Source organism: Fundulus heteroclitus, unplaced genomic scaffold, assembly GCF_011125445.2.
Source record: "Fundulus heteroclitus isolate FHET01 unplaced genomic scaffold, MU-UCD_Fhet_4.1 scaffold_140, whole genome shotgun sequence".
NCBI lineage: Eukaryota > Metazoa > Chordata > Actinopteri > Cyprinodontiformes > Fundulidae > Fundulus > Fundulus heteroclitus.
Window position 1 is genome coordinate 343,716 of NW_023396552.1, and position 15,519 is coordinate 359,234.

At 41.4% G+C, this 15,519-nt stretch overlaps 1 protein-coding gene across 1 annotated transcript in view; it reads left to right on the forward strand.

Moving 5' to 3' along the window:
* Positions 1-255: 255 nt before the first annotated feature.
* nkd2b (NKD inhibitor of WNT signaling pathway 2b) overlaps positions 256-15,519 on the forward strand; it is a 35,958-nt gene continuing 20,694 nt past the window's right edge. The window contains 3 exon segments of the mRNA XM_036129110.1: positions 256-547; positions 678-704; positions 801-892. Coding sequence (XP_035985003.1) covers positions 523-547; positions 678-704; positions 801-892 — 144 coding nt within the window. The 5' untranslated portion in view covers positions 256-522.

A 15,519-nucleotide genomic window follows, 5' to 3' on the forward strand; every position in this document is an offset into this window, starting at 1 on the left:
CATAAACCTGCCTGTCGTTGGAGGCGTTTGTAGACTGGAAATGGGGGTAATTACAAGCTGTAAATGGACCGAACAAGGGAAAGTGGCTAATTGACAGGTGCAACCCCCCCCCCCCCCCCCAAAAAAAGAAAAAAGAATCAAACAAGGCAAAACAAAAACAAAAAATCACGGTCTAATAATGTGTTTTATCTTCTTAAACGCTGAACAGGAAGCGTGTCCTGCCTTCTTAACTTGACGCGTGTGCGTATCTGGCGAGTTGGGGAGGTCTCGCATCAGTCGGACTGAAGGAAAGTGTGAAGGCGGCCACTGAGGACGTCCCGTCTTTACTTATCGATCAGTTTATTGATTTGTCTTTTGCTTCTCCTACCGTCTGCTGTCGACGCTTTAATGAGCGTCATTTCGCCTGTGGATGAAGTTTTCTTCTCGCTGCACAGACACAATGTGACCATGTGAGAGGCTGTTTTATCCTCGGACGCATTTCGGAGTACCTTTATTCATCCTGGAAAAGACGGATTTTTAAGGATGGGCAAACTTTGGTCAAAACATGGTAAGAATGTATTTATTTTTTCAAAGCAGAAAAACCAGGCATTTTGTGATTTTTATTTAAATGTATTCATTTTCTTCTGGGTAAAACTAATGATTTGTTTTGTCTCACACCCTCGTCTCTGTATCCAAAGCGTCTAGGCGCAGAGAGAACCCCGAAGGTGAGAACAAAAACTTGGATCCTTCCGCAGGACAGAGGCTGATCCAGTTTATAAATCGCAGGTTGATCGTGACCTTTCTGTTCCTCCTCGTTCCAGGAGACAGTTTCGTCGTGAACGCCTTCCTCCGGAGAGGGATGGAGGAATGTGAGAGGTACAGCGCAACAGACCACAAACTGAAAAACATGCAGGTACACACTTCTCTTTTTTTTTATTTCCTTCTTTCATTTTCATGACCACATCTCTCATATAATGGCTTCGGTCTTGTTTGGTTTTGTTTGGTTTTGTTTGTGTGTCAAGCTTGCAGACTGTTTTTGACTTTTGCAAGAACAAAATGCGTTTGGAGAATCTGTGTGTTTTGCAGAGGTGATGAATGCCCGAACCTCTTCTAGTTGTCCAGAAGAAGCTTAGGCATTCCCATATTCCTGTATCCCTGTCCCAGAACCCCTTGACTCCGGTGGATGGGAACTGTCCTCTCTCGTGTGTTTGCAGAAATTGCAGCTTGTTCTCTCTGTCATGTCTGGCACGAGCACGCTGTGGTTATTCCATCTCTTTGCTAGAATCTTTGGATGGTTTCTGACTCTTTTGAGACCATCGTACGCACAACCCCGCTGGTATGCACACGGATGTGCCAGAAGCTCGCGTTGGAAGGAAATCTAGTAATTTCAGAGAGTGACAGATATAAGTTTGCGCTCGTGGCTGCTGGCCTCACGGCCCCGGGGGTTGTGTCTTTCTCCTCAATGCCTCCCATTCTAGTGGCTTCCCCAGTGGGCAGACCTCAGGGGCATAACATTACATGCCTTAAAGTACCACGGCTCGAGCCGCTCAAAAAGACAGAAATCCACAGAGAGGGGCCGGCAGACCGTGAGGTGGGTAGTTCACATAGTAGATAAGTTATGGATTATATCAGGCCTGTAAACCGCCCACTCTGTGCAAATTATAAGACTACTTTGCTCTGCTTCAGAGGAGTCTGACTTCACACTCCCCTGGAGGAAAACCACCAAAGCCATAAGCTTGGCGCTCATTTGTCTGCAGATCCCACCCACCCATCAATCAAAGTCATCCGACTGATTCATTTTCCGTCATTATTTCCTATAATTAAGAGCCCTTTCACGCTGCAAACAGTGGATCTCTATCAGCTCTTTTCATGTATATTCTGTGATTGTGGCGAGAATCTGCTTTTGACCATATGTGCTGTGTTTACAGTAGAATTTCATGTATTCTTTGTATGAGTCTGAAGTCTGTTTACCTGCAGTGCCTTGCAAAAGTGTTCTACTTCTTTACACGAAGGCCACAAAATAATAAAAAATAAATAAATAAAAATCACCAGAGAAAGAGCTCTCACAGATTTGCGGCAAACTGCAAATGCGATTTGTTCGGGCTTTCTGGTTTCCACTCTTCCACAAATGCCGTGTTAACGGACTGCGTGACTATTTGGCCATGTCAACAGATTCTTCCACCTGAGCTGTGGATCTCTGCAGTTCCTCCAGAGCTACCATAGGCTGCTGACCCTAATCAATGCGCTCCTTGCCCAGCCTGCCAGTTTAGGTGGGAGGTGTGCAGCTGTGCCATGCATACGTACATTTTCAGATAAATTATTGAACTCAGTAAGATGTCTACAGCTATAGGGATGATTTAAAGCTGTCCCCAACTTTTATCCCTGTCCTGTCTGCCATGTTCCCTGGGTTTCCATTATGCTGGTTTTGCCTGAAGACCATTGAGGCATTCTTAGAACAGCTGTATTCCTGAGATTGCAATGTACGCAGCTGGACTTTATTTAATATTTAGATGAATTCTGAACTAAATTTTTCCCATTTTCATTTTTAAACCATGCGTCATCTACCTTTCACTTCCCAGTTATGCATCTCTGTATGTTGGTCTATCACTGAAGAGCCCAGGAAGGTGCACTGAAGTTTGACAAATGTGAAAATGATTAAGGAATCATCAAGTAGGAATCATTTTGGACAGCCTTGCTATTGTTGTCAATAGCTTAGGGTTTTATTGGTTAGATGAAGAAAAGGACCTAAATTGTTACTCTTCAGTGTTTTTAGACACTTGATTCTTAGACTACACAAATGAAAATACTACTTTGCGCAAAACCTCATCTGTGCTAAACACTTTGCTTCACTGTAGCTGAAAAAAACAAAAAAACAAGATTAAGGAATGAAATTTCAACACACAACATGCTGTGACAGCTCTGCTTACTACAGCTGCATCCAAGTAATGCGTAAAATGTTCACTTCCATTGTTTTGTTCCCCCCCTCTTTCGTCTACCTTGGCACAGCAAGGATTTCAACGTTGTTGTAGCTCTCCTTCAACTAATCCCGAAAACTCTGCTAATTAATTTTTTACTCCGATCAAATTACTTTGTTGAATTTTCAGGATACAATTATTGGATTAAAGGATCTCGGATGTCTAGAGATCAAACCGTGATTAAACATCCTCAAGTCAAACCGTTAATAAGCGGGAATGCTTCGGGCGATTTCAAGTTTTCCGTCTTTCTCGGCTAACTTCAGGCATGTTTTCTTGTGTGTGTCGCAGCACATGGCTCTCATAAGAACGTTGAGTTAAAATCACTTATGATTATAAATATGGGGGAAGACTGGCCAAACACATGGTTTAGCTCTGACCATCCCCCTAGTGCTCATCGTCAAATGGGGGTCGGGGGGGGGGGGGGGGGGGGGGCAGGATTCCTGAGTTGTCTGGCTCTGACTTCAAAGAGAGATCTGGGAGTTATAAAAGGGCTCTGATAACAGTGGAGGCTCCGTACCCTTACTGCTAACTTCCCACCCCACCCCACCCCCTTATTTGGGGGGGATGGGCTGGAGGATAGAATGCCATCAGAGGAGGCGGATAAAAAAAAAAGAAGAAGGCACGTGACCAAAATCTCTCTGAATCTTCCCGAATACAGCAATCATTTTTCATCTAGGAGATTTTGACTGCTCCACCGTGCAGTAAGAAGAAATAACAAAAGATCAAAGGGCTGAAAGAGCTGTTTAAACATTCATATTACTGCAAACCATGATTCAAGACTGCAGCTGGAAGGCTGCCCTCTCTCCGTGTGATCCCGCCGTCTCCTTAAAGTTTGGTTTAAGGAGACAAAGTCGGTGGGATTTAGCAGGAAGACTGGAACTGTGGCTTGACTCGTTCGGGTTTTTGACACTTTGGGGGTGCAGGCGACCTTAACCCCATCGCACACCTGGTGTCGTGTCAAAGCACTACAGGTGAGATCAAAGTCGCCAGGCCAGCATAAAGACGCCGGGAACGGTCGATGGATATGCAAAATTCTCACTTGTGAAGGAAAAAAGCTGTGTTAGGGTTTAACGGGGGAGTTCATGATTTCTGAGTTTAGGCCCTGTGAAGATGTTCTGAATTATGTTTCCTTTTCCTTTTGTGGACATAATGTCATATCGGAGTGACTAGAAGAGAGAGGAAATCCTCAAAGTCAAGGCTAACATGTAGCCACACTCTTGGTTCCAGCTCTATCAAGATGATCAAGAGCTTTTATATCTATGTGTCTATATTTAAAAGTAAAGTAGCTGAAAGGATTTGATTCATTAAAAGTATAAAAATGTGTTTAGATTTATTTGTTTAAATTATTATTTTTTTTATATATATGAGAGGAAGCATTTTGAGGCCTAGGGGTGAATTGCTCCAAAAATATTATTGCATCACTGTTGGTATCGATTATTGCTCTAGTCAGGCCTGTGAGAACATCATCCCAAATGTTGCACTTTGCAATATTTCTTTTAGAAAAGGGTGAAAAATGTTGTGTTCTTCCTCATTGAACAGAAATGAAGGGCTCTTGTGACAAAAAGGACAAAAAAAAAAACATTTAAAAAGTAAAAACAAAAGGAAAAATTTTAAATCTATGATATCTGACGATATTTGGTGCATTGAGAGTAACATTTTTATCCCACATCTTTTGAAGGGACCACGTTGGGCCTCAAAGTTTAAGGGTACAAAAAGTAGCGTTTGCATAATCCTCCATGGTGTTTTCCTGGCCGGGTCTTAGGGGTCCACTATGGCTTTTTCTCGGAGTGGCTGAGAAAAGACCCTTCAATCTCCTAATCTGGATTCACGCTCAACAAAGACGACAAGGAAGTTAACAGATCTTCACGGAACAATTGGATACCATTCCTTTAAGATGCCCCCCCCCCCCACACACACACACACACATAAAAATACGGCAATCCAAAGCTAACTTCAAGATCCCAAATATTGACAGGTCGATTCATCCTTTCTGCACCACCTTTTGTTCCCAAACTTCCCAAAGAGTTGGCTGGTGAAGTGGGAGTGTGTCAACATTTTAAGCTCCACAACAAAGAGCTGCATTATACCTCTTTGAAAGGTTAATGATATCTTACTTCAAGGTAAAAAAGAAAAATGCCCAGGAAGGGATTTCATAATGTGCCAAAAGTTCAAAGACGCTAATTTATTTTGACTCGCAGAGAGTTACATGGTACTCAACCTTTAATATTTAATTACGTTTTGGAGCCTAGTTCCCATGCAGCTCACTAAACTAATTGTACTCTAATGTTATTTTAAGCATTCATTTGGAACCTGTGAATAAAACTTTCCCCGCGTATAAAATCCCCTTTCAGCGATCCCGTTCAAATAGCTGTTTTGCTTGGACGGTTCACCCACTGGGCTTTTTGGGTCCATCTTCTAGTCACTGCGCTAATTTTGAGTTAGCGGCGTTTGATTTGAGTCCGAAGCCGGAATATTTCCGCATTCTGAAAACCTTCAGCCCGGCTATCTTTCTGTACTTCAGCCCACTGCTTGCTGTACGTATTTAACTGGGATCATCGGTCTCAGTTTTCACTTGTGCATGGTACTTCAAGGTTTCTTTCATCAAATATTTTTGTCTGCTACATATAACTTTTTTGCTTTGCTTCATCAAATGCCTCAAATGGAGTGTTGGGGGGGGGGTATTTGAGGCAGGGAACAATACATGGTAGAGAGGACTCAAAAAGGTGTGCTCATGTATGTGCTTCTTTTGAAGAGACTTGAAGGCATTTTGGAGAGTTTGTTTTTTTTCCACCTTTTTTTTTTTTTTTTTTTTTTTTTTTTTTGAATTTGGCTTCACAAGAAGGCGAGCTGTGAGCCTTCATCTCTGAATGAAAAGCATGTGGCTGGCATCCAGAACAGCGGGGTCTTTCAGCACGGCCCCAGCAGACATCTGTTTCTGGTTTGTACAGCAAAATCCTGGAGCAGGGAAGAGGGGCTGTGGTGGGAATGGGGCGGCGGGGGGAGGAGGGGGGGGGGTGAGGGAAGGAAAGGAGGGGGAGGAACTGGGGTTAGGGTGTTTTTCTTTTTTTTTTAATGTTCTTATTTAAGAGTTTTAAAGGTAGGGGGAACAAGGGCCTCATCAAAGTTATCCGCTGACCGCGGATGTCGTCTCATGTTGTCTGCAGCTGGAGCGGCTGCAAATGAAGCGCTCCGAGGAGCTTTTCCCCCTCTATTGACTGCCTTACACTGTCGGTGTGAACAGCACCTCCTGGTTGTGTGTGACACCTGTCACAAGGCGTGAGGTGGTTAGTCTTGGCTCTTTTTGTTCCTTGTGTTTAATCGTCTCAGGCGCGTTTCCGCCTCCAGAAGTCAGGGGTCGGGTTCCTCGGTCTAAAAGGTCTGAGTGATGAAGAAGTTCAGGGGGCCCGTCCGTAATGGGGAGAGACAGGGGAACACTCCAAGAAGATGAAATGTTTATTTTGTCAGAGGATATGTCTTCAAAGGGGCTTCATAGCAGTTTGGTCTCATCCACCCTGATTGACCGGTGCTCATAAAAATTGCTTACCATCCAATCAGAATCAGATTTAATCACAAGTTTGTGGAGAAAAAACAAGGAATTTGACTTTGGTTTCACTTTGCTCTCAATGAAGACACTTTAAATATATATATATATATATATATATATATATATATATATAGGGCAGTATAATGCAGAGTGGAGCAACAGTTGGCAGTAGTGTTGCCTAATATAAAATAGCATTCACATAATACCAGTATAGAATTGTTTCCTTTTCAGCCAGAAGGTCCTGGGTTCAAATCCCAGCCTGGGGTCTTTCTGCAATGAGTTGGCATCATCTCCCGTACATGTGTTGGTGCTCTTGGGGTACTTTTGTTTCCCCCTATATAGTCCATAAACATGAATGCTTGGATGCATCGGTCTCTTTAAATTGTCCTTAGGTGTGAGTATGTTTGTGCATGATTGTTTATCTTGTGTGTCTATTGCTTTGTGATGGACTGGCAACCTGTCCAGGGTGTGCCCTGCCTCTTGCCCAAAGACCTCTGGAGATAGGCACCAGCACCCATAGGTGGGTACCGATAATCAGGGATGAAACAGGGAAATGAACCCAAAAATTGGTTGAATTAGTGCAAATATGCATGGTATCGATCTGCTTAACTGTTAATTGGTCATCAGAAAGACAAGAAACTGTCTGTGTAGCGGCTGGTTTTACTGAATAGCACACAGTCACACTCACTTGAAGGTAAACATCTATACAGTTTGTGTGCAGGATGTCAGCTGAGACGTTAGCTTCCCTTTTCCTGACTCTAAACCTGCACGAGTCCTGGATGGAGGGAAGGACAGCACTGGTGATCCTCTCTGCAGACCTAATTGTTTGTTGTAGTTTGGACCTGTCCAGTTTTGTGAATGAGCCAATCCCCACAGTGAAGGATATGCACTAAACAGAATAATGTGTAGAAGATGACTTCTTATGTTCTTATGTACTTCTTACTTCTTATGTTGCTGCAGGAAGTCCATTAAATGCAGTCACAAATCCAAACCTATCAGGGGCCGCTTAAATATGGATACACCGTGTGGCTTTACCGTCCCTTTAAGCCTGACCATTTTGTAGAATTGACCATTCTACTATTCAGGAATAAAAATAATCCTAAAAGTTGAAAATGTGATTTAATTTAGCTGATCATGGTGACCAACGGCTACTGGCTATGTAGAGATTGCCTGTGTTGTACAGAGCTCCTCTGTTCTGTGTTGTGACCCCTGTGAGAGGAGCTATGAAAGAAAAGCACAAGTATTCATACATTCAAACCTTTTTTCATTTCTGTTAACCACTGACTTCAATGCATCTTGTTGCGATTTTGCATAATTTTACATTATTGTGAAATGAAAGAAAACTGGGACATAGTTTTGAGATTTATTTGCAAATAAAACCACAAAAAGTGTCACATGCAGCCTTTAATCAGATAAGTCAGATCACAGATAAAGCTGTGGAGAACAATATCCCAATCTTAGGACTTCAGGCAAGGAGAGCATGAATCAAAGAAGCAGCGATTGACGTGCCTGCTAATCATGGATGGGCAATTGTCACATCCTTCATCCTACATTTTTTTAGCATTCCAGGAATTTCTTTATTTATTGTGAAAATGATAAACTATACATGATGTTGTTTAGGAACTCTAAAGCCTAAAATGAATGTTGGGATTGTTACTTTTGCTATTTCTTTTCCATCATCAGAGCTTCATAAAACAATCATGTGAGCAGTATTTGTGTTTGTTGGGCTTTGACTGTAGTGACAGCCATATAATCTATTGTCAAAAAGGCTGCAATGGATTCCTGAATACTTTTTATCACGTTGCAATGAATAAATAAAAACGTTGTGATGAACTTCTAAGTTTTAATTGCCCGTCCCTAACTGTATCTCTGGAGAAGCTGCAGAGATGCACAGCTCAGGTGGGAAACTCTGCAGATAGGATATTCGTTGACATCTGGACTATAAAGAGCAATTGTCAGAATAAGTAGTCGTTAAAAGAAAGTCACAACATGTCCGTATTCAGTTTGCCACAAACCATCAGAAGGGGAGGGACAGCAAACTTGTGGAAGAAGGTGCTTAAGTTAAATAAGACCGAATTAAACCTTTTGAATATATACCAACATTTTGTGTGGCAGGAGACTACCATTGCACATCTCTCTAAACATACTATCCACATGCTGGAACCTGGTGGTGTCAGCATTATGCTGTAGGGATGCCTTTCTTGCGTGCCACACATTTCATACTTTATTTATATATATATATATATAAAAACAAAAAACAAAACAACTTTGAAAGCTGCCTCATTTTCATTCCACTTCACATGTTTGTGCAACTTTGTGATGGCATATAAAGCTAATAAATATATCCAGCCTTCTGACTGTAGTGAAGCAAAATGTGAATAAGTTCAGGAGGTATGAACACTGACCTGATTCAGACTAGACTGGGCTTTCCTGCTCGGAAAAGCTTAAAGTGAGTTTTTTTTTTTTTTTTTTACTTAACCATAATGATCAGTCTTACTAATGTGCGTTTACGGCAAGTGTTAACTTGATTAACCTAACCCTGTCCAGAAAAAGCAAAAGCTAGCCCAGAGACACTCGTATCCTCTCACCCAGGCCTCTTAATGTCCTAAATGTATTTAATGAAATCTAATAACAGTAATATTCCCTGGAGGCAACAAAAAGCAGCACCGCCGCTGTCGTCTACTTCTCTTGATGTCTGCCCTGGGCCTTGGCCTCTGCACAAGACAGGCAGAACAAACGCTGCATAGCTTTGCGCTGGCTGAAGAAAACAAAATTAGGTCAGACTGAAATGAGCAAAAATAATTCAGAAATAACAGTGATGCAATGATGGCAGAGTGTTTCCAACCCAGAAGATGAAAAAAAAAAGCACTCCAAGCAAGCTGTGTTATGAAAAATCTTGGATTTTTATCTTTGGATGGCAGAATCACTTGATGTATTGTAACGTGCCGTTTCTCAAGTCTAAGAAATGCCACTGGACATTGCTTTTCACGCTGAACATTGAACGTACCTGTGTTATTGCATATATCTAAGTTACCTCTTGTAAGGCTTAAAAAAAATTATATTTTAATAGGTTTAATTTCAATGCGAGGCATGTTATTTGGCCAGTATTTTGGCCATTTTGGCATGGTGGTGTCATGGTTATTAATGGTAAGTCACACCAAGGAGATCTTCATTATTTTTATTTTCTATCTTGGCTGTGCAGACCTTTCTGTGTGGACTCTGCATGTTATCTGCACAGGTGCATCACTGCTCTAGCTTCATTCAAAGAGTTTTACATTATGTCATCATTTCTGATTAATCCCAAATTGATTGGAGGATTGAGTGTAATTGAGTATGCATGAGTGTTTTTTTATAGGCTAGCAAACTGTTCAGTGTTGTGTGGAGGAAGCTGTAAAAGGCAGTAAGAATGTAAATATGAATGAATACTTGAGCAGTGGCACGGAGGGTGGTGTGCTCCATCGACTCTCCTTGTGGTGGTCAAAGGATAAAGCGACCTCACTCGAACTAACGAGGGACTTTACACAAGCAGCATCAAACTTTTTGCCCAATAAAGTTGCTAAAAAAAGATATTCTTAGCTTTAGCACTGCTGTAGAGGGGGACGGATATAAATATAACACACCAGAAATTGAATATTTGCTTGTTCTTCCTGGTTATTTACAGGTGATCGTCAACACAGCACAGCTAGTTGCTACAGGAAGTTAGAAAAGTAGCTTAATTCTGAGCACCCGCTCTTTCAAAAGCCATTGGTTTGCTTATAATATTTTACTTATATTTAAAAATTTTGCCTCAGGACACAAGGTAGTCAGATTTTTAATTGAAGTTTATACTTTTTTTTAAATCAGTGTTAACAGAAGTTCCTCAAGCAATGATTCACATGCTGAAAATGTTGCTGCATCTTTTTGGTTTCCTAGTCAAGATTTTGTGGCACATATGATATTTATTCACAGTATTCAGAAAGAAAATGGGGCAGAGAGAAAGTCCAATGGCTGGGAATCGAACCATGGACGATTGCGTCTCGAAATCAAAGCTTCTGGGTATCGGGCGCCCGCTCTACTGCCTTACCTTGCAACACCCGAAGTGGTTATATGTTTGCAACATTATTAAGATCTAAAGCATTCATATTCTGTTTGAAGAGCTGAAGTTTATCCTGCGGAGTGCACAGATTATTACTTTTGAGATTACCCACCAAAAGTTTTGTCTGAGCGCCATTTTTAGCGAGTTGTGGTCTGGACAGTGTCTCTGAGAAACAAATGCAGCTTTTAAATTTGATTGAATTTGATGCTAGATTAAGTATTGGAATTCATGTGGCCATATGCCTGTTACTTAAAAACTACCACTAAATTTACCCGCTGTTTAGGCTTTATTTCTTGTTCAAATCTATTATAGCTAATAATCCTTATATTATGCTGTCGGTCAATAGGATGGCTGTTGGGGTTACTCTAACTCAAAAAGCAGTTGGATTGTGTATATATTTTACATGTTTTATGTAAATACTTTGATACACTGAAATGGTGGAATTTTTTGCCAAGGTTGTGATAGTTTGAGAATATAATTCCAGCTCGTGGCTGATTTTATTCATCTGTTCTTGAAACAAGGTGCGCTTTTAGGAAACTTAATGTCTTACAAATAATGAAACCAATACATGAACCTCAATTTAGCTTTGTTGCATTATTTGTAAGTAGAAATGGTCTCTTTTGCACATTTTAGCATCCTAAACCGAATTCTTAATGGGTTGTATCAGAACTTCCCTGCTCCCTGCCAATAAATGTGACTGCACAGATGAGAATTGGCGTGTTAGGCAGGATGAGCATGTTTTCATGGTCCTCCTCCTTTTATTGTCTTCTTGCATTCCCGTAAGAAATTGCGGGTCTGCAGGCACTGTTAGAAACAGAAATCTTGAAAAAAAAAAAAAAATTAAACAGCTTTAAAGCTGCCAGGGAATAAAATATTATATGAAGGCACTGACTGCGGGTAGCTCTATATTCCTTTACTACAGTGATGTGTGACCCCGGTGTTAGTTCATTACGTACAGTTATGGCCTCATGTTTCCATTCCTGCTGCTCAGACGAGTAGACAGTCTGGAAAACAAGCATCATTGGGCTTTAAACTTGGTGCGTTGTTTTGCCTTTAAGAGTATGCATTTGTACCTTGATGTGGCTGTCACGAAACGTGTAGCATCCGTCTTCCTGGGCAGCTTCAGCATCGCTCCCTGACTATCTCTTTTGGTCTGAAGATGTAGTGACAACAGCTGTCATGCCATGGAGTTTTTTTTTTATGTACACACACAAAGCTGTTATATTTAATGAAATAAACAAGATGTTCTTTTTTTTTTCTTTCTCCTGCACTTCAAACCTGAACAGAATTTAATTAGGGGGAGAAAAAAAAAAAAAAAAAAGGACCGGTACATCATTTTAAAACAGTTTCAGAGCCTATCTTGAGACACAGAAAATGAAGCTGTTGCCTTTTAGAGATATCTCAGCCCCATCAACGCGGCTTTGAAGTCACTTACTTCTTGTCGTTGCTTTCATGATATTTATGAGATGTCTGTTTGTGCACTTCAGAGAGATCTGTGCAGCTTCACAGGAGCGGATGACAGCGAGTCTTGAAGCACTAACGTGTGAATCGCTCGACTCCCCGGCTGGAGTCCATCCCACGCTGTCAGCGACACATCTGGCCAATTCTGAAGGTTCTCACCCCTGGTTCAGTGGGCCAGCGGCCGTCCGAGGCAACCCCATCACGGGTTAACGCCGGCCTGCGTCTTTGCCTCGCGCTCCCTGCCAAGAGAAAGAAAATACCTGAAGCTGGACCCCAACGCTTAGCGCTGACATTTTTTGGCAAAGGCTGCTGGATTCAAGTCTGTGTTTGATCTTGAGCAGCCGAAGCCAAGTAAAACACCAGGAGACTTAAAGGTTATTACTTTTTAGTGTGTCAGGTATGTTTCCATATAAACCCCTGTTCTTTTCCAAGTGGACTTAATTTCACGAGCCTTAGATCTGCTGGGGGAATAGCATATTTTCTCAGTCACATTTGTTTGTTGTGGGATTGTATTCTGTCTTTGTAACCCGTGTTCGTTTTTAATTTCATAATCAGTGGCAATAAAGCCCGAACCGGGCCAAACGGATGACAGAGGAAGCTTTTAACTCCATTGAATACCATCAGACGAGACGCCGTAGATACGCCGCCTTTCAAGACGCTGATTTCTAACATATTTGCGGACTGAAAAAAGTCTGAGGCTCTGCGTGTTTGCTCGGCGAGAACTGGGGGATTCCACTTTTACACATGACTGATCCATTGAAGTCAGCAAATGGAAACCTGAGGTTGGGTCAGACGTTGACCGATGCACACATTACAGAACACAAGCAGAAGAAATGTAACCCTTTTCATCCCAACATTGCATCAGTTGGCACCTTAATAGCTTGGCTGTTAAAGCTACCAGCCAGACTGGCAGTATGTAATTTAACCACAGAAATCTATTTAACCATTATTTTAACAACATGTCACGCTCAGGTTTTCTGTTGTCCCATATTGCTGTACATTTTATTTAATTAAAGATAAAATCCACTCTTGCCAAAAAAAATAACTTGCTTAACACCCATACAACAGGCGTAGAGAATCAAATCAGCGCTCCTGTGTGAGTGTCCACAATTGTATCTTTCTTGTTGGTTACTTTCTCTTTATTCCTATTCTCCTTCAAATGTGTCTGCTTGTAATTTGTGTGACTGGAGTGAAATATTTTATTTGTGTGTGAGAATACAGTGTGGATTTCAGGGGGGGAAAGTTTGGCAACAATTTAACATATGGAGCCAGTATGAAGGAAAGACCAGGGCAGACTGAAGTGGCTGGATTTCGTTATCAGAGAGCTTCAGTGATCATTTTGAGCCAAGTTGTTAGAAAACAGGATGTCTGTATCCAAGCTCGTGCAGTACTGTTGCGTCACCCACCTGCAAATGCTCATCGGAGAGACGGGCTCTTAATAAGTCTAGTCCTATCGGTTAGCCCCATCGGGCATGCACCTGCAGTACAGTCCATGCTATGGCCACCATAGCAGTCAGCAAATGATGGAAGACGTATGGAAATAATCCCAATTGTTCAGGTAGTATACGAGTTCAGACTGCCTGCGGGAGCACTGCAATGGCAAATCACATAAATATTTATGTGTGGTACATTTTCTTTTAACCAGCGCCGAATATTCACAGAAACCAATCACAGGACAGAATTCAAAGAGGGGATATAAACTGAAGCACACCGGTAATTAAACATGACCATTTGCCATGGTCGCTGTTCGGTTCGCATCATTTATCCGCCACGGTTTGTCATCGGAGCCGAACTTTGGCCCAGGGAGGCCTAAAAGTTGTTCCTCCGCCATCATTTTTACCAGAGATGAACAGATTAGAGTTTTCCTTTTCTAAGAGACAAAAACACACAAGAGCAAAAATGACTGCGGGCTCTTTAATACAGATGGTGGTTGAAAACAAAATCCTCACAAGATCGTCTCTAATTAGACAGCTGTGAAACATTTCTTTTTTGTCTCTTTTATCAAATGTTTTCACAAATTCTAACATCAGCCAAAGAGAACCTGAGGAAATACAAAATGCAGCTTTGAAATGATGTTTTAAATGATTATTAAGGGGGAAAAAGCCACGTAACCCAACTATCACCTCGTAAACCCAATAACTGGTACCTCACTGGCATCGATGTCGCTGTGGAGGATTCTTGGCCCACTGTTCTTGGGAGTATTGATTAAATACAGCTACATTTGAAAGTTTTCAAATAATGAACATTCGTTTTCTGGCTGAACTTTGACTGGGCCAGTCCAAACCTTCTTTTTTAGTTTTTTAAAGGGTGAAGAAGTTATTGGTGTGCTTTGGATCACAGTCCTGCTGTGTGACCTAAGTGTGCTTGAACGTAATAGCACTCACTGACGGGCTTCTCCTTGAGAAATGTTCCCTGTTGTTACATGTTTTTCTCGTTTGTGGATGATATCTCTCTGTGGTTCAATGGAGCCTTATGAATGTGTCTTATAACCCATTCTGTTTCCAGAAAGATAAATGTCAACGAGTTTGTTTCTCCTTCCATTTCACGAAAAATGTTTCTAAACTGCACCAAACTACAGCTAGACGGGGGGAAAACAAGCATGCCTTTGACACCACCAAGCCAGCTCACATGACCCATATTTTATATTCTTTGCAATGGGTACCAATGAATCGATCAATTTAAAATTTTCTCACTAAGTTGCAGAGCACTAAACAGCCAGGCCCCACGTTATTCATGCGATCTTCTGATAAAATATACTGCTGCTTGCTGTCTTCATTCAGAGGCTCAGAATCTGCTCATTGCTCCTCTCACCAGACTAAAGGCCAGGCAAGGCCAGGATTTTCAGTCGGTGACACCGAGGCTGTGGAACCTCTCCGGCTATGTTTAGTTAACACTGTGGACTCTTTCAAAAAGAAGTTTAAAATTTTCCTGTTTGAACAGGATTTTCATTGCATATTTTATTGTTTATTGATCTCTTTTGATTGTCTATTAAGGCATCTAATCTTAATAGTTATTTTTATTTATTCTCTACAGTGATTTGCGACAATTGTGTCCGCGAAAGGCACTTAGATAAACTTTAGTGCATGATGTGGTGCTTTTTTTTTTTTTTTTAGATCTTTTGGCCTACTTCATGTAGTCAGACAGGTGCTATAGAAGTGATTTCTTTTTTTTTGGATGGGGTGGGGGGTTTAATCAAGCCTGGGTGGGGCTATTGACATTGAAGTTAGCTTTCCGAAAAATGATCTAACAACTGACCTGAAATATTTAGGTGTGACAGAAAACAGAAGAAATCCTGAAGGGGGATGCTGTTTTTCACAAAGCGTACTCCCACCTTTAGCTGATTTTTTTGGTTTTACTCTAAAAAAGTGCATCATAGTATTTGATGTGTTTAAAGACCAACACCGGTGGGATTTCTTAGCTTTGATATGTTCAATAAATAGAGAAAAACAATCTGATGTTTTGATATTTGTCCTGCCTTGATTCTG